Source organism: Periplaneta americana, chromosome 14 (genome assembly GCF_040183065.1).
Source record: "Periplaneta americana isolate PAMFEO1 chromosome 14, P.americana_PAMFEO1_priV1, whole genome shotgun sequence".
NCBI lineage: Eukaryota > Metazoa > Arthropoda > Insecta > Blattodea > Blattidae > Periplaneta > Periplaneta americana.
Genome location: NC_091130.1, coordinates 26,676,254 through 26,696,820, shown reverse-complemented (window position 1 = coordinate 26,696,820; position 20,567 = coordinate 26,676,254). Strand labels below are relative to the sequence as shown.

General features: G+C 34.4%; 1 protein-coding gene across 1 annotated transcript; it reads left to right on the top strand.

Moving 5' to 3' along the window:
• The first annotated feature begins 1,769 nt into the window (after positions 1-1,769).
• Uch (Ubiquitin carboxyl-terminal hydrolase) lies at positions 1,770-19,731 on the top strand. Its single transcript, XM_069845108.1, has 6 exons — positions 1,770-1,924; positions 6,854-6,999; positions 7,560-7,701; positions 9,004-9,079; positions 13,184-13,242; positions 17,740-19,731. Exons 1-6 carry the CDS (start codon positions 1,832-1,834, stop codon positions 17,821-17,823), a joined length of 600 nt encoding a protein of 199 aa, XP_069701209.1. The 5' UTR covers positions 1,770-1,831; the 3' UTR covers positions 17,824-19,731.
• The last annotated feature ends 836 nt before the right edge of the window (positions 19,732-20,567 follow it).

Genomic DNA, 20,567 nt, shown 5'->3' with positions numbered 1-20,567 from the left:
TATTACTAACCATTACTTTAGAAGGAACATAAAGATACATATTGGGAAGAGGTAATTGCAAAGGTTGTGTTTATAGAAACTAGTAAATAACGTTCCTATTTTTCTAAATGCAACATGTCCTCTTTGTTTCATGTGGATGGGGAACACTTTGTTTTGAAACATATTTCACAGCTTCACACATACTACACACAATCCCATAACAAAATTACTTCTCGTATACCAGTACTCATACACAGCTATTTCTGGGGAATAAAATTACTTTTAACTGTAACAGAAGCAGCTAGGACTTTTAATTTATTTGCTTTGTTGCCACATTTCTAAAGATATTCATGTTAATAAAGATTGACTACTTACCACAGTTATATAACACAATATCCGTAAAAACAGTAGGGGAAGTAATAAAATAAAAATAAAAAACGTTGGCCGTGTATGATATAATTCTGTAAATACGAAATTTTTGGTGTTATGTATGAATTTCATACAAAAGTTTTCCAGGTCACAAATAGGGATACCTGGCAACCCTACTGTCAACACATTATAACATTTGAGCAAATTTAACTAAAATTACTGGTAGTTTTTGAGGGGAAAATACCTGGATAAAAGAAAAATAGGCTAATTTGATGAACTCTTAATATTAAAACACTACAAGAAAACTTTGTAACAAACGTGGAAATAGATTGGACATGAGAAACTAAAACAAAAAGAAAAGGAGAAGGGATTAATAGCATAAATAATGTTGAATATTAGAGTTAAGGATAAAAATCCATTGGCAACTCACAAATGCAATGGCTGGATCAGATTTAAGAAGAACTGGAATTAAGATAATATATCGATGAGGTACCTCGTATCTGTAAATTTGCAGGTGAATAAAAGAAATGTTGTAAAAATTAATCACCTTGAAATGAAACCCTCACAAAAAGAAAGACCACCACCACTTTTTGGGACGTATATTTTTTCGATAGGTACTCACATTTTGATCCATGAGATCAGTTCCACCCATATGTATATTATAAATTGTGATGGCTTCTGGTTGAGAAATTGCCACATTCTTTTTCTGAGAGCTGGAATATCTTTGTATGTTACTCACTGGCAGTACACTGTCACAGTTTAACACACCAGTCACGACAGAATTGTCATTCCAGCAACATAAGAGTAATTTAGAACCTTCATCGTACTTCATATCAAAGGAACCTCTCTGTTTTCTTCATATCAGCCAGATTTGTTAGTAGACACTTCTGTCCCTGTAAGGCCCATATCTTGGTTAAACTAGTGTTGAGCGTCTTCCGCCGATTTTGGAATAGACACCGACGCTGTTAGGTTAGTTTAGTGTAGTTTAGCTTAGTTTAGTTTAGGCTTTTATTATCCCGTCAAGATGAAGGTGAAAGCGATTGAGTGTGATTTTTTGTTTTCTATGTTGGCAGTTCAAGTGTGTCGGTGTCTATTCCAAAATCGGCGGAAGTCGCTCAATGCTCGTTTGACCGAGATTTTTAATCAATTGTCTAAACAAACATTATGCATGATGATGATTAAGACGACAAATAATTTAAGAGTTATTTGATGGATACCAATTTAGAACATTAAAAAGATAACTTGATTAGCATAAGTGTAAGAAATAGTGGAGTCACAAAATGTGATGGTGATCTCTCTCACAAATTAGAATAAAGAATTGAAGGAAGTTTTTGTAGGCCTAATTGGAAATGGTGAATATATTATGAAAAACTAGCATAGATTAGTGTGCGTATATCACAAGATGTGATCACTGGAATAAGCTTGATTTTCATTACATTATTTTCAGTACCTTCACAACCTTGGGGTCCCTGAGAAATGGCAGATGGTCGATGTGTATGGCTTGGATTCAGATCTCCTTGCTACAGTTCCACGCCCTGTTTTGGCTGTGCTACTGCTTTTCCCATGCAGTGACAAGGTAAGATATTACTGTAATATGTGCTCGATTGTCTGTTATTCTCTTTCTCTTTCATCAGTAGATCTGTTCACATGACAAGCAAAAGTCTCTCTGTCAGTACAGAGATCTCGTGTTCATGTATTGATATTACTTTATTCTTTCATTGGACAGATTTTAGGGTATTTTCTGTGATACTAAAGGTACAGTCACATGTCGCTACTTTTGCAGCGATGCAGTACAAAAAACTGCGCAACTCTCGTACTGCGACATGTGAACAACAGTGCAACCCGAAAAGTAGCGGCTGCTGACCTGCTGCGCGCAGCTTAAAAGTAGTGATGTGTGAACAAGATTCTCAGGGTTGCAGCCGCAGCATTTTTGATATGTTTTGTTGAAACTTTTGCTGCAGTTCCGACCAGTGTTGCCACCCATATGTGCCAATGATACTTTTATTGTTTGGATGTATTTTAATGTTAGATGTGATGAAAATAAATTATTTGTAACAGTTATTAAATACACAACACAGTCTGAGCATATTTGCTGATGATATAATTCACTTTTTAAATTTTCTGTAGTGTAGTTTCAAACAGGAGAGTTGCCAACATTGATTACGTGAATATGCTGTTGGTACCATTTAAGTATATAGGCGTTTTTAAAAGCTTTATAGTAAAAAAATGCCAATTTCTGAATACTGGTTAGGACAGAAAAGCAAATAGATAAGTAAGCTTTCACATGAGTTTCTTAATAATGCGAACATAACCACAAAATGTATATTGAGAAGTCAACATGGAGATGGAAATCTGCAGCATGACTGCGGCTGCAAAAGTAGTGCCATGTGTGTGAACAGACTCGGAACTTTTGCTGCATTCGGGTTGCGCAGCACGAAAAGTAGCGTGCAGCGCGCTACTTTTCGCTTACATGTGAACACAACACGCAACTTTTGCAGCTGCAGTACAAAAGTTGCGCAGCAAAAGTAGCGATGTGTGACTGTACCTTAAGTTTGACTTGTCCCATTCAAACTGTTATTCTGTCCCATCAGATTCTTTCTTCACAGACGATTTTCTGAGCATTGCATCATTGCATCTCGGTGTACAGTAGTGGCAAAAAAACCAGACCGACCCTTGTAGCTGATTTCAGAGCCATGTTCACTCCAGAGCACGATAGACTGGTACGTAAGACTTTCGTGGTTCGAATCCTGCCTGGGAAGGAAACTTTTTTTTTGTTCCTTATTCATGTTTATTCCCAATACTTTTCGATTGCTGGTAAAATTCGTGTTCTGGGAATAATAAGTTAATTAAGTAGTAAAATATCGTTGCAATCGAAAAGTATTGGGAATAAATTTGAATAAGGGAAAAAAAGTTTCCTTCCCAGGCAGGATTCGAACCACGAAAGTCTTAGTTACCAGTCTATCGTGCTCTGGAGTGAACAAGACTCTGAAATCAGCTACAAGGGTCGGTCCAGTTTTTTTTTTTTTTTTGCCACTACTGTACATATATTATCATTATTATTATTTTTATTATTATTGTGTCATCAGACTGTTTCTTCACAGATGGTTTCCAAGCACTGCATGTTATTCTATAAATCTGTGTATGCTTTCATGTATCTGAGTCATTTTCGCTTTTCACTTGGATTCTTCCGTGTGCTTTGTTTAATTTGTGATTTGAGGAAGCTCTCATGACGTGGTCAGTCAATTTTAACTTCCTGCTCTTAATTTTTTACCTCGGTATTTGGTTCTTTGTATCATATATAAAAATTTACCCTGTAAAATTCTCTATTCATTATTTACTGGTTCATGTACTGACCCAAATATTTTTCATAAAATGTTTCATTCTAAGTTTATTTTCATCTTTTTCTGCAAATAGCCATTGATATACATGAAGAAATGGTTGATAGTTCCAAAACGAAGCTAAAATATGAAATTTGATATATCACAAAGAAACTAAGGAGGAATCTAAAATTCCTGGTCTTGACGATTTGGCAACATTGATTAAATCAAAATCTGATCCCATAGCAATTTGTGTCTCATCTTACTTCACCTTTCCATAACTTTTAAGATTAAGTACCAGTATCAAAACACGAATTTTTTGCATTCACATAGATTATTCACACATCGAAGTTTGCAGACAATGGTTGTGTTCATCCGTCAATACAGCTGGCACATTGCAAAGTGTACAATAAGTTGTCACTGACTCAGATATTTTACTGTTGTTGAATTGAACTTAAAAATGAAATAAAGTATGTAGTTGTCTTTTTATTAATATGATTATATTGGCAAAGATCTTTAATAAAGGGATTTTCATGATTTGCAATGTTTATATAAAATTTTGCAACATGTTCCAGTAATATGTTTGTTTTCGTGTGTAAATCTCACAAATGAGAGTTACAGTATATTTATTACCGGTACTGGAAGATTAGTGATATGAACCAAACACGTGCAGAGGGGAAAGACATACTCCCTTTCAAAAACCTCTATAGAGAACAATTAATATTAGAGGAGAAAAATTCGTTCCGGCGCAGGGGATCAAACCCGGGTCCTTGGTTCTACGTACTAAGCACTCTTACCATTTAGCTACGCTGAAGTCCATTGTTTTTCCCTTTGTTACCCGACTCCAAGTTGGGCATGTATGTTGACATTTTTTATATTAAGTCAACTGCCATTATACAAGGAGTGCACTCAGTTGAGTGACTTGGTGGCCTGGATTCCACATTATCAAAATGTCAACATACATGCCAACTTGAAGTCAGGCCACAAAGGGAAAAACACTGGAGGAGGGGAGTTCGATCTGGTTCTGTGGATTGAACTTCGACATACTCAGTGGTGAGAGCGCTTGGTACGTAGAACCAAGGACCCGGGTTCGATCCCCGGCGCTGGAGAGAATTTTTCTCCTCTGATATTGTTACCATAACAGATATATTCTGTAGGACCAAAAAATAATAATCTTTACATAGACTCTATAGAGAAGGTGATCTCATCAGTCTACAGTGCATACCAGTGTTTGGCTCATGTCCTACCTTCCCACCTGTAAGATCCTTGTCAGGATTCATACTGAGAGCTCATGTTAGAAATGAAGATCTGAGGAATCTTTGGAAAATGAAAGAGATGACGTCCATAAATTTGAATTATAATGGAAACAGCATGTTCTTAGGATACCAACGAAACATTTTCCTTCTAAGCGTCTCCACTGTAGCTCCTGTGAGCATAGATATAGGACGACCACATCACAGATGGACTGACCAGTTCCTTATGTTGTTACATAAGAGGAATTGTATTATCACCTTGGTCTCATGCTTAACATTCGGCAGGTCTTTGAAATTTAACTGTATATTGTTTTCAATTTCTTGTGTCGCTGCTCCAATCACGTGCCTCAATTTCAATATTGCAGCCAATAAGCTGCTTCCATTATTAAATTACACCTACTTGTCTAATCCATGTGGACTAAAACCGAGGTTGCAATGTCTTGTGCTGAGGACGAACATTAAGGTATGTGATTAAAAATTATTATGAAAGATGTATTACAGTAGAACTTGGTTATAACGACATCCAAGGGATCTTAAAAATTATGTTATAAACGAGTGTCATAGAAACTGAGATTCACATTAACAGTCTAGTGAGGTGGAAAATTAAAAATAACAAAATTAATTAGACTTATTTTAGATTTATGTATTGACTTTTAAGCCTACAATGAACATAATATAATACACGTAGACCTACAATTATAAATACAGTGTTCTGTATTAAAACAGTTTGTTCAGTACTCACCAAATTACTTAACTTAGAAGTGAAGTAATCAGTCATTTTACACTGTTGTCTTCTACTTGCCCAATACACACTTTCTAGGGCTAAATTACGTTGTATGTTCATAATTTCAGTTGCAATTTCACTGCTCCCTTTCCTAGCTTCATAGAACATCTTCCTAATTCTAATGACTTCTAAAGCGTCACTCACTTTTAGTGGCCATACTGCGTTAAAATGCGTGCACTTAGTGAAAACTTCCTGTCGAAACTGATCTAATAATGCATGAATTCGGGCAGGTTACAATGGGGTGGGGAATCCGCCTGCATTCCAGAGGTCTATGACAGAAGGAGACTGTAAAGAATTTGTCAGGGTCAGATTTCAACAAAATATTTCTTAAAATACTTTGGTTCTTAGAAAATCTTATTCCAAACTGAGGTTGAAAATGACGTTATATGCGAGGTAGACGCAGATGCACTTGTCGTATTAAGCAAGGTAGGAAAGCATATGTCTTATGGGGAATTAGTTGGGACCACAGAATATTTGACGTTATAGGCGAGGTGTCGCACAAAACGAGGTCGCTATAACCAAGTTCTACTGTATTAAGAGTTAAGAATGTCAACGTACTCGTATATGAAACAATAATAATAGCCATTTAATAATATAACAAACTAGGGCTTATTCTTATCGAGGAAGTAGACGTGACAATGTGACGCTTAGAGGGAAACCTACAGAGCAACAATCGGTCGGCAAAATTATGTTTTAAAAGCACATTGAATGTTATTGTATGATGCCGGGATGTTAAGTATGAGGTCGCAGCGATAATATTCGTGCTACAGATCAGAAGAAGATGATGTAGATCTTCATGGATTTGACTGTTGTGTACCAGTCTGAAGCATGTATAATTTTTATGACTGTTTTGAACAACTTGATGTGGCTTAAATACACTTTTCGGAATATAATATTGTTTTAATACCCTACTAGTTTGCAGTCGTGCGTATTTGTTGAAGCATTGCATCAGAATATGAGTGTTGGCTTCCTTCAGAACTCTTCCATGATTTATCCTTGACTTACATTCTCCAGTCTCTCTTATTAACAGCTTATCTGTTGCAGACATTTTGACAATATGCTTATACTCCATATGTGCCCTAACTATTATAGAATGAAATACTTAGATTTGTTAGGTTAAGGTTCACACTCCACTTGTTAATTTTTTTCAGTATGATGAACACAAGGCTATTCAAGAGGCAGAAGTCAGCGAGAAAGGACAGACTGTGTCTGACAACGTGTATTACTTGAAGCAGGTTGTTACCAATGCTTGTGGCACAATTGCGTTGATCCACAGTGTTGCCAACAACGCAGATGAGTAAGTATATTAAAGTTATCATCTGAATATAATTATCTGTGAATAAAATTATGAACTCTTGGTTTATTTACAATACCTCATTTATATAGTTCATTAAATGTAAAAAATCTAAACTAATAGAGACATATCGTATATGATATTAAACTACATTTTACTTAAATTTAGATAATGAAACTTTTATAAAGCATGAGGTGGAGTCCATTAACTGTGGACAGCTTTTAGAAATGGTTATCTGTACACTAATCACCAAAATTTGAAGAACTAAAATAAAGCTTGTTACAAAGATAATGTTAATTCAGGATTTTGTAACAAGTGAAGTGGGTTTTGCAAGGTGGTAAACAAATCTGATATTCTGAAGTTGAATTTAATAGTACCAGTAATTCAAGAGTTCGAGTTGTAGATATGTTTGATTGGAAGTTCGAGATGTTTGTTATGGAGTGACTAAACTACACACAGTGTAACAAGTTTTTGTGTTCGATATTCATTTCTGATTTTCTCTGCTTTGAATTAACTGCACATTACATGGAAGGAAGTTTATTTTCGTAATTGTAATTCTTTAGAATTCAACTTGGTGACGGTCACCTGAAGCAGTTCCTGGATGACTCTCAGGCCCTGAACCCTGACGAAAAGGGCGAGTTGCTTCAGAAAGCCGATGGAATAATTAATACTCACAAGGAACTGGCATTGGAGGGTCAGACCGAGGTAGCAAACTCTTATTATCTATAAATTATACAAACATGACATGGATATAATATTTTATTTTTAAGGTATTAACACAGTCTAGTATATACAGTCACGAAGCTCAATACATAGTAAATATGCATACATAGATAGTTGCTCACCACTAGGATCGCTAATATTGCCTCATTACAGACAATGCGAAATAGTATTGGCCATTAGGAAAGTTCAGGATAACACAGAGGGTTTGGAATTGAATGGGATACATCAGCGTTTTGTCTATGCGGATGACGTGAATATGTTATGAGAAAATCCTCAAACGATTAGGGAAAACGCGGAAATTCTACTTGAAACAAGTAGAGAGATAATTAAATCCCGAAAAGACAAAGTATATGATTGTCTCGTGATCAGAATATTGTACGAAATGGAACTATAAAAGTTGAAGATTTATCCTTTGAAGAGGTGGGAAAATTCAAATATCTGGGAGCAACAGTAACAAATATAAATGACACTTGGGAGGAAATTAAACGCAGAATAAATATGGGAATTGCGTGTTATTATTCGGTTGAGAAGCTTTTGTCATCTAGTCTGCTGTCAAAAAATTTGAAAGTTAGAATTTATAAAACAGTTACATTACCGGTTGTTCTGTATGGTTGTGAAACTTGGACTCACTTTGAGAGAGGAACAGAGATTGAGGGTTTTTGAGAATAAGGTTCTTAGAAAAATATTTGGGGCTAAAAGGGATGAAGTTACAGGAGAATGGAGAAAGTTACACAACGCAGAGCTGCACGCATTATATTCTTCACCCAACATAATTAGGAACATTAAATCCTGACGCTTGAGATGGTCAGGGCATGTAGCACGTATGGGCGAATCCAGAAATGCATATAGAGTGTTAGTTGGGAGGCCAGAGGGGAAAAGACCTTTAGGGAGGCCGAGACGTAGATGGGAAGATAATATTAAAATGGATTTGAGGGAGGTGGGATATGATAGAGACTGGATTAATTTTGCTCAGGACAGGGACCAATGACAGGCTTATGTGAGGGCGGCAATGAACCTCCGGGTTCCTTAAAAGCCAGTAAGTAAGTCAGTGTATTGTTCCTAGCACCCTCAAAACTCAAGCTTCGTGACTATATAGTAGACTTTGATATTAATATTGTTCACAAGTCATTTGTCATACAAAATTTTCCAGAGAACTTATTTGTTCAGCTTTAAAATTGGTTTTTATTTGTTGATTTTATGTACATGGTTTTTTTAAGTAGGTTATTTTACGATGCTTTATCACCCAGGTTCTTAAACATGTAGAGATTGTGTTGAATGTTTCAGGCTCCTGATGCCAATGACCCAGTCAACTTTCACTTTGTGGCATTTGTTCATAAAGATGGAGATCTGTATGAACTTGGTAAGTAGTGATCAAAATTTTGGATTACTTATAGCTTAACAGCTATTTCACCAGAGTGAAGCTGCTCTCCCTCCTTCCCCCTCCCCCAATCCCTCTCATTTTATACCAGTATTCTAAATCACAGTAACACAACACAATTGCATACATGAGACACTTCATATTGTGATTAATAAAATGTGGCATTTTACTGATATTTTTACATTGTTGTTGGTTAGTAAACTGTCTGAAGACAGGTCTGAACCTCACAAGTTTTTCACTCCGCCTCCGCCCATTTTATACCAGTATTCTAAATCACAGTAAAGGCTGGTTCACAATAAACCGGGAACGAGAACCAGAATGAAAACGAGAAGGAGAAGACATGAAAATTTTTGATTCACAATAAACCAAGAATGTAGACGACTATGCATATTGATATGTATGTCAATAATGATATGTAAAGTCGATATTACACATTCTGATGTTATTTGTGTATAATTGACCAATGGCGTTCTCTCATGAGTATAAGGCAGCCAACATAAACACAGGTTAACCAACTTCGAAATTTCAACTGAAACATTTCATTAGGTACGGTACTATAAATATGCCCATGCATCTTTATTATCACAACCTATTTTAAGTTTACCATAACGTAAAATAATTAGAGAAGAAACATTTGTAATAGAACAAAAATGAACACAACAGTAGTTATTGAATTGAAGCGTGAATATGTAATGTGTAATATAACCAATACAGTAATAAAATATGATTCACTTCCGATCGGTGTTCAAAGATGCAGCTATTGAAAGCCACATATTCTCCTTCATTTTCTCATCTTTATACGAGGCGCGCCACTTATCGTAAAAGTGAGGATTTCAATATTAGTATCTCATCAAATAAAACTTGCTCCATGATGCACAGCACAGAACAAAATAATGCATAGGTTATGTCACGGTCTTCTTGCTACAAAATATACGACGACAAAATAGCTTTTAGATGGCAATAGAATGAATCTAGTGGGCTGTGATCGGAAACGTGAACGCCAAAGTTGAAACTTGGCCAACTCTCAGTTCCCGATCCCGGGCTCCGGCAAGCTTTTCGTTAATTGTGAATGCTCACATTTAAATGTACACATTGTAACAATTTTACTGTTTTCGTTTTCGTTCGATTCTCGTTTCTGGTTTATTGTGAACCAGCCTTAACACAACACAATTTTCTGTATATATTCTATTGCAAGTGAGAATTTTGGTGATGGATGATGTTCACAGTCGACGAATATGCAGCGTGTTCCCCACTCTCTCACTTCCCTCTCTGAAGGTTTTACACCCTTCAAACACTCAGGTTCTGGAGAGACATGCTTCCCCAAACTGTTTTTTTTTTGAGTCTCTGGAGAATTTCCAGTAAGAAACTTGATAATAATGTGCTGTTCCATGCTGACCGACACTTTCTGTTCATTCATCCCTCTAGCAGAGCTCAGACAAAACTGTACAAAATAAATTATTGAGAAAACAAACCAAACTGAAGTTAAGAACTAGTTCAGATTTTGTTCACTGTTGCAGTACCGTGTGTACATTATTTTTTGTATAATAACTTTGTTTTAACATAAATAATATCTTTGGGTTATAATTTAAGTATACATCTTGATTACACAACTTTTAACACTATAATAATAATAATAATAATGTTTTATTTTCGCTGGCAGAGTTAAGCACATAAGGCCTTCTCTTCCACTCAACCAGCCTTAACCAATACAATACATATTTAAATTACGAATATTTACACTACACTTAAAAGGTTCTCCAGCAATATTCTTCAGTTAAGTTAACGACTAGTAGACTACATATTTCTTTAAATTTAGATAAACCTATGAGGTAAAGTAGTAACTTAATTTATGAGCTAATTTAATTCAATCAATTATAATTAATTTGAGATTTGAGATAGCTAGTAAAATGATGAAAATTAATTTAATATAAGCTTACTAGAACTATGTAACGGAGAAAAAAAAATACACACATATATATATATATATATATATATATATATATATATATATGTATATATATATATATCTATAATGAGAATATTAATGTAATTGCCATTAGAGGTTTTGTAAATCTATTTAGAGAAATTAATGATAATAATAAGAATGGACAGATGTTAGTTTCAATATATGAAATAAATATTAATCAGCAATTAATTTAAGTAAGAATTTATGTAATTTTTACCTAAATGAAGTTATTGTCCAACAACCCCTTACATCACTGGGTAGCGAGTTCCAATTTCTAGCAACTGAAACTGTATATCACTTCGGAATATGTATTATATGTCTTTCTCGTGTTAAATATCACTGTACTCGGTTAACATGTTTCGGTCTGTTATTGACCTTCAGAACTGGTCATTGCTGGTCTTGGTGCCTTTTGTTTTGTTTCCTGTGGGAGTGTGTTTGTGTAGTGTAATGTGGAGTCAGAGTGTGTGTGTTCTAAAATTGAATTGTGTGTTGAGAATTTCATTTGGATGTGTTTTTGTGTGTCTGTATATTTCGTATTGTTCTGGTGTGTTTAGTTTCTGGCTTTTTGGTTGGATGTGTAGAATTTCCATGTCTGTGTCAACAAACACCTTTCTAGGTAAATTCTTTAAATGATGTTGCATTGTTTTACGAAGTTTGTTCGACTAATTGCACCTTACGTAACCAAGCTAACGCACCGAAGTTTCCATATTATTCCATTGTTTAATCAACTGCATTCAAATATAACCAATGATTTATTTTACCATTTTGTTTTCATTTAAACTCGTGTAACTGAGCTGGTATACCAAGTAGGTATATCCTAGATTCTCTTTTATTGGTTAAGTAAAGTGACACGAAACATACATAACTTACTAGACCTGTTAGACATTTTGAAACTATTCATAACATAGCTAAATGTATAACTCACGTATATAAGAAAGTTTTACAATATATTATAGTATAACCAGTGAAGTGACTTATTTGATTTGATTAAGCTGATATTCTTCGAGCCTGATCTAACCTGTGATCCTGTTCTTGAATATGCAGTACCTAGTTAAGATAATAGCTCGACCATTACCATCCTGAAATATCCTGACGTAAACAACATCATAACTTGGTGTCAGAATTAAATCATAACATAACCGTGACTGATAGCATCGGATACAACAAAGTTGTGCCTAATAACAAACAGGCACAACAACAATTTGTTGATGTCTCTGTAGATGTGGTTAGCATTTGTGATGTGTTCTGCCATAAAAAAATTACAAAACACTTCCACATATGCAGAACACATCACAAATGCTAACCACACCTACAGAGACATCAACACAGACATGGAAATTCTACACATCCAACCAAAAAGTCAGAAACCAAACACACTAGAACAATACGAAATATACAGACACACAAAAATACATTCAAATGAAATTCTCAATACACAACTCAATTTCTGAACACACACACTCTTTGACTCCACATTACACTACACAAACACACCCCCACAGGAAACAAAAAGGCGCCATGACCAGCAATGACTAGTTCTGAAGGTCAATAACAGACCGAAACATGTTAACCAGGTACAGTAATATTTAACACGAGAAAGACATGTAATATATATTCCTAAATAATTTAAATATTGAGTGATATGTATATTAGGCGTAGTGGGTTTTTTGAGTTTATTGAATCTTACATGGACTGTAAACACAGCAGCAGTAAATGAAAGTTAAGATATGTTGTGGAATAACTCTGCATTACTTAATTACAAGTGGCTTTTAGAGAACCCGGAGGTTCATTGCTGCCCTCACATAAGTCTGCCATCGGTTCCTATTCTGAGCATTATCAATGTAAAATCAAAACAACTTTGTTTGGATAAAACTTCCCTTTTTTATTATAACGTACTTTTCAAAATAAAGTATAAATATATTATTTTCTGATGTACGTTATACTTAGATTTCATTGTATTTCTTAGATGGCTACATGATACTGTATAGGAAGCAGTAGAAGAAATACAATAAGAAATCAAAATGCAAGTAGACATGTATGGAAACTGATGACTTGTTTTTTTTTCTGTCAGAATTGCTATGTTTCATTATGTTTCATTATCTTAATTTATTTTGTTTCAGATGGTAGAAAATCTTTCCCAATAAATCATGGACCAACCTCTAGTGAGACACTACTTGAAGTAAGTATAAAATTCACACATTCCACTGTCTCGTGAACTGCAGACACTTTTTTTCTCTCTTTTTCGTTCTTTCTGTCTAATTTAAGTTACACTCTTATTTTGAATGTGTAGGTGATGGGATACTCTCCAAAGACATGAAAGATTGAACAGACAACATTTATGCTGTAAAACAGTCAATATTTATTATTATTACTGTTATTGTTTATTATTATTATTATTATTATTATTATTATTATCATAAGTAATGTCAGCTTTTGTACTCCTACTAAGGAATTTAGAGTTCACAAAATTTTCTGTACTAGAAATGCTAAATCTCTTTCTCCGGTCTCTAGATGCATAAAAATGCTAGTATGCATTGTTATGATTTCGATCCATTTAATGTATAGTAATGACTAATTGACAAATGATTTAATTGCATTATATAGTCTGTAAATTCTGACATTTTGTTTTTTATGTTTATTTATAATTCTTTATTAATCCAAGACTGATCATTTTAATCTTAATTAATAGTACAGTATATCTGTACTTAAACTTCAACACTACATTTTTCAACAGTAATCTCACTAGACGTTTTGATTTATCTAGAGAAAATCAAAACTCGAGTGGGATTTAATTGACTATTACGCGATTAGAAGAAAGTATTATAAAGATTAGAAGTATCGAAGTACTCCAATACAATAAAATATTAATTGACTTACGAAAATACAACTGTCTTCAGATGTATTATTGTACCATCTCAACATTACAAATATTATGCTAGATGCATGCTAGATGGCAGTAGTGAGCAATGCCTTCTCATCGAGAAGTTCTCGATCTATTATACTCGATGGCAATGTTACTAATCAAGAAGGCTTTGTTGATTCAGTTTCATTTTTATTAAAATGCAACATTCCACTTCAATTACCCGAATCCCAGTAATCAACATCACTTGACAGATGATTTTCAATAAATCTTTATATTAAACAATCTCTGATACGTGACTATCCATAATATCATATAGCAGAAGCTATAACATAACCTAACTAATATACACAAGTGTTAGAAAAGTTTTAATTAACGACGATGACATAAAAAACAAACATGAATAATTTTAAAAGGAATAATTATTGAATGTACAATTTTCAAATTTGAATGTGGTTGGTGGTTCAATTGATGTTATATTGGACATGTGCGTAATAGAAGTGGAACTCTTTGATTTAGGCCTACATGGTGTATTCAACTTATTCAAAATTTCCGAATGAATAATTTTAAAAGGAATAATTATGGAATGTGCAATTTTCAAATTTGATTGTGGTTGGTGGTTCAATTGATGTTATATTGGATGTGTGCGTAATAGAAGTGGAACTCGTTGATTTAGGCCTACATGGTGTATTCAACTTATTCAGGATTTCCGAATGGTGCTCTTCATTTATTTGTAAATAGGATTTCAGAAGATGCATAGGTATGATCAGTGATCTTTATTAATTCTTGTTCTTGAATGCCAATGCAAGTCATATTTGAAACCGCTGTGCATCGACTGGAGTGGTTTGTAATTTTGTATATATATATTTTTTTGACGTCCAGACCAGCGCAGTTTCAAATGTTGGCAAACAAAGAAACAAATTCTAGGGACGCGATAAAATTGTGCGATAATGAGCCATGATTGGTTGAAATACGTCCTTTCGTACAATTTTATTGGTCAAAATTAGTATGACGTAATAAGAGTGTAATAGCCATTTTAATCTCTATTAATATTACATCTGAATTTAAGCTTTAAAGTACTAATAATTTTTGTATTATTTGTTTTTATTGCACTAATGTGCTGATCTATAATTGGCCAACAACTGTTGACCAGCACACAAATATCAGTAAAATATATTATTATTATTATTATTATTATTATTATTATTATTATTATTATTATTATATGGTTTGTGAAAATAGGTGACATATTCTTAGATGACCACTTCCTTGGTTTAATGGTTGGACTGTGAACCAGGAAGTCCCAAATTAGAAGTCTGGGCTATACCAAAGAAATTATATAAGTTACAGGCCCAGGATAAGTGGCAGATTTCAGTTAAATTCTTGGTGGGACTTGCAGCATTTCTATTCTGCCTAGTAGTTACATAGTTTACTACTAGATGACAGGTGCTTGGCTTTGTTCTGGCCCTGTATGGCTTTAGTGCATTGGAGTTTAATCTAGAATATTGTTAGAGAGATCTCCAATTAGCGTAGCTTATTGTCGTCGTTCCTGCAATAACTCCTATTTGCAAAATATAAAATTTTTCAGTAGGAAGAAAAAACACATTTATTCCTTCTATGGCTTCTTCTATGAATTATTACATTTTCGAAGGAAAGAAATATAATTACATATCGGAGATTTTATTTTCTGTATTACTATTTAAGTTATTTAATAGAGCAAAAATCTGAAAATCGATAAATACATGACATAGGACTTATTGTAGGAGCAACGAAGATAAAGTTAGAAATGTAAATACCCAATTTTTATACAATTGAAATTTTCTTGCCATCATCCATTTGACCTGGTTTTTCATGCCTATGCCATAAAGATGGTGGACTTCACATAACGAAACACTCACATAGGGTTGCCAACTTTTTTTGGAGGAAATATGGGAGACTAGGAAATCGACAAAATTTCACATAGAAAATTGGCAAATTATTTTGTTCAGTTACTAAAAATGACTTTATTCTACACTTCGGCAGCTAGGCTTAAATTATGTGTATTTTGAGACTGATTTTGTTTTGCGTAATAGTTGAAACCGACTGCAGTTTGCAGCTCTGATTTCAATATATGTGTTGTGCTCCTGTTTTGAACATCTGTCCAATTATTGCTCATGAGATGAAACACCTTCTTTATATGATCATTTCTACTTGGTATGCTTAGAACAAACTGGTTTTTCCAAATTTATAATATTGATATTGTTTGATTTTAAACAGGTGAATATTAAGGGTCGATTTGTAAAACTAGGTCTAGACCACGACCATGGCTTTAAACCTCGTTTGGACTTATAAAACGAGGTCTTTTTCATTTTTCTGAGCCATGACTCAAAACCATGGTCTGAAGCGGAGACCACGGCTGGGGTAGTTTTAAAACCTCTGCTTCATGTGTACAAGATGGAGGTAGACGATCAGCTGGGTGATTATAGAAGGAAAATTTGTGTCTACGGGTATTAAATCCCTGGATTAGAGTGATGAGAGACAGTAATAATCCTTTGTCACTATATAACGACTATAATTTCAGGCAAATATTTCGATTTACGAAGGAATCAACGCAAAATTTAGCAAGAATGCTTAATAATAATCTGCAACAAAATGCAAGAGACAGCAGGTTGACCATTTTTTACACGTTCTTGTTGCTTTGAGGGAAGTAAGATATAATATTTTATATTAATTATACCTTTATGTCTATAAGACGATATAACTTAATTTTTAGTATTTATAGTAGTTTTGGACATTATATTTAATACTCTAAAATGATGTGAGTGTACAGGAATATGAAGCAAACGTGAATTTGTTTTCTTATTTTAAGTTTTATGCTACTAGGGCTTTCAACGTAGTAAGCCTATTATATATGAAAATAGAAGCACACTACATTTTAGTTTCAATTGAAATTTTAATCCAGTTAATATTTAGGTTATTAATTCCTTAGAACCGGGTTTTCAGGTAGTAGTTATGAACAAATTATAAAAAACAACATAAATGCTCGATTTGTGCTAATTATTTGGATAATTTCATTCTGGTACCTAAAAAACCGATCCCTATCAAATACTAAGTAATGCTAGTATTTTAATGCACATAATATATTCTGTAAATTAGTAGACATAACAATACCTTAGCTGGAACAAAAGAATGTGACTTACTGCAATTCAATAAAAATATTAATCCCGATGTTCATTTCTTTCTAATATCGACGTTTACAGGAATAAAAATCGATTCTTAGCTGCGTTGCCATATATAAAACCCTCGAACCTCGGTTTCTTCTCAAGCTGCATCTCGACTTCGTTTTAGAAATCGCATAAGGATTCCGACCTCGATCGGGGTTTAAAAGCCAGGGTTTGGAACTAAGATTTCGTCCGTGTTTTAGAAATCGACCCTAAAACTCATTTCTGACAAGCATTACCTTTATAAAAACTGCTCATTTAAAGCATCTCCTGAACGACAAAATTTATTATATAAACTCATCTTTCACAGTAAAATCAAATATTTAGAATAACGATTTTTACGTTGTGCAGAAATAAGGGAGAAAAATAATCGAAGAGAAGAAAAATACGGAACCGGGAGAATGTTAAAAATGATGGGAAAGTACGAGAGATCCAGGAAACATGGGAGGGTTGGCAACCCTACTCTCACACTCTGGTGCATGACAGGTATACTCGAGATAATGTTAATGTTTGTCATCGAGAAGAAATATACCATTTCATGATCTGTCAGAAACTTCATCAGTGGAAATAATAGTCGATGATATTTATAATAAAAATTGATTTGTTTAATTTTCAGGATGCTGCTAAGGTATGCAAGCAGTATATGGAAAGGGACCCTGAGGAACTGCATTTCACGGTTGTGGCCCTCACTGCAGCCTGAAGAAACCCCGGCAACTTTGAAGAGTTAAACACCACAATTTCTACCTACCATCAGAGATTATATCGTGCAGTGTGCTTCTACAAGCCCGCTTACCATGTTACCAATGTTTACTATTATCTGTTGATGACAGCTGCTTAGTTTGGAGTGTTGCTACTTATTTAGCTTCAAACTAGAAAATTGTGATGTCATTGGCATTTACTTCTGCTTCTAGCGAGTTGAATGTTATATATGTGAGTTGTTCTTGGTTCTAAAATGATTTTGTTCTTGATTCTTGGAAGGTATTGAAGAAATTAGGATTTGTGTAGTACTGCCAGCTGTGATAAGATGGTTCCACGCTGCTATGTGTTCATTTACAAATGTGAAAACATTCGAAAACTTTTTTCACATTTTCTCGATAATTAAATTAAGAAAAAAAAGTAAGGTTCTGGGGTCCACTTGAGGAGAAGTACCATGAAAAAGTAATGGTGTTGATATATGTAAAATTTCACTCAGGGTCTTTTTAATATAACCTTTATTGTTTCATAGGCGAAGGTTTTACATATCAAAATTGATATTCAGAAATGTGCGACTGATTTTATGTAGTTAAGTATTGCCCTCAATAGAAAGAGGCCTTACAGCTTAGGTTTCCAACCTTCATGGGCCATGGCTCTCGAATACAGCAATAAATTCTGATAAGCATTCGAAATTTAAATTTTTCCGTATTGTAGTCCTGTAGATTGCACACAGATTGAGATTTAGACGAAGGATTTAATGCTTTAAAACTTATTTTGCTAAGAAATTGAAGTACTCTTCATGTCATTGACAGGTAACTACTAAAAACGTACATAGATCTTGTAATAGTCTTACATAGTGGATGTTAGACCGTGAACTGCTTTTTGCAGCACTTAAAATTGCTGGCGCAGCTTTCAACTTTGCATCGTATTGCAGAGTTTAATTCATCATTTGTTTGCCGACTTTCAAATGTTGGTAAAATTCTCACATTAAAGTGCAGTTCGTGCCATGAACTTTCTTCAGTACATCTTCATGCAAGTGTTTCACTATTTTTGTCTACTTTGATGTATAACTGATTGTAAGCACTCATAAAAGGTAAATCTCACATACAGAAATCATAAATGTTCGAACAAAATTGTTCAGTGGAATATTGATGTACACATCTACATTTTTAATTGTAAAATGATGACACTTTTCTGTGCTGCAAGCAGTGCTACAAAATTAGCTATTTTTAGTATCACATGATTGCTGGAGTAGAGGGGGTTTTTGAAATGATTTAAGATTGAAGAGTCAAATTCTGCTTCTGAAACATAGCTCTTCCGTCTTGTTAAGTTGGATATCAGGATTTTTTTTTGTAATATCTGTCGATGGCACAATACATTTTTGAGACCAGCGTTGGAGTCGTGGTCCACAGGTTGGGAACCATTGCACTAGGAGATTGCTTGCTCATCTGCTTTGCTGACTGGAGACTGGGCAAAGTCAAAGCACATCTTTGGTTTACTTACAAAATCTTGTATCTTGTTTCTCATGGTCACGCTGATAACATAATTTGCAATTTGTTGGATTGTTGTTTGGACCATGTGGTGTTCCATATGATCTTGTTGTTGGTTAAACACGTTTTTTGAGTTTTCCTGTTCTGTATTTGTTTGCTCAACTGAATTTAATTCAGATATTTGGATGTATTGCTAAATGCAAACATTTAGGTCCGTGTTTGCTTTGGCTTGCCTTATATTTCAAAGTGATTCCAGTTGTGCCTGAAGCATCAAACACTTTGCTCGAATGGAGGGGACTTGCACATCACTCATTGGATGTGCTAGATTGATAGCAATATAGAGAATGAGTGCTTTAAAGTGTTTGTATTGTGTGTACGTCAATAAACATGGATATCAAACTGCATAGCAGTTACAACTGAACTAATTACTGTGTTTGAAGTCGATATTTATCCCTGCCTTTTCAGACTCCTGGGATCCACGGTACAATTATCAGAAAATTTAAATAATTTTATCCATGACCATAACGAAAAACATGACTTTACTAAATACTTTTGCGTTTGTAAAGTAAGCTTTTATTCAACATTACTATATTCCACTAGTGAGATAAAGACTTTACCTCACAGTTTGAACTTTATCTCACAGTCCATTAGTATTTTCCTAGTACCCGGGTACACAGGTATACTTTTCCATTGGACTATTCTATTACTCAAGAAGTTAATATATTAGTTACTATAGTCCTGACACTCTAATTTCCGGCAGCCAATCGCATTGCAATTCGGCTACATTTAAATGTGTGCGTCTTGTGATTCGCTTATTCATTTCTTAAGGCTCGATAAATACTTAATATAATTGCCCGCCATTTTAGCTCTTTCGTTGGCGTTCGCAGAAAGCACACGAAGACGTTATTTGCCGCTCAATTATTTGCTGAATTACATTGCGTTTGATTTATTATCATAGGAGCTACGACATGATAATGTTTAATGGTGTGGCAAATAGATTCCTCATATGGTAGCTCGGCAACGTAAGAACAAAAATGGCGAACGATACTACCTACCTAGACTTTATAGAGCCTTCACTTTCTAAGACGTAAGCAAAGTGGCAGAGTCACGCTGGAAATAACAGCGTCGGGACTATAGTTGTCACTACCTCTACTTCTTTATTACCATTTCTTAAATATACATGCACTCAATCTCCTCTTTTCTCTATCTAACTACGTCGTAATTTGTGCATTGCATCCATATCTAATACGTATTTTTTTTT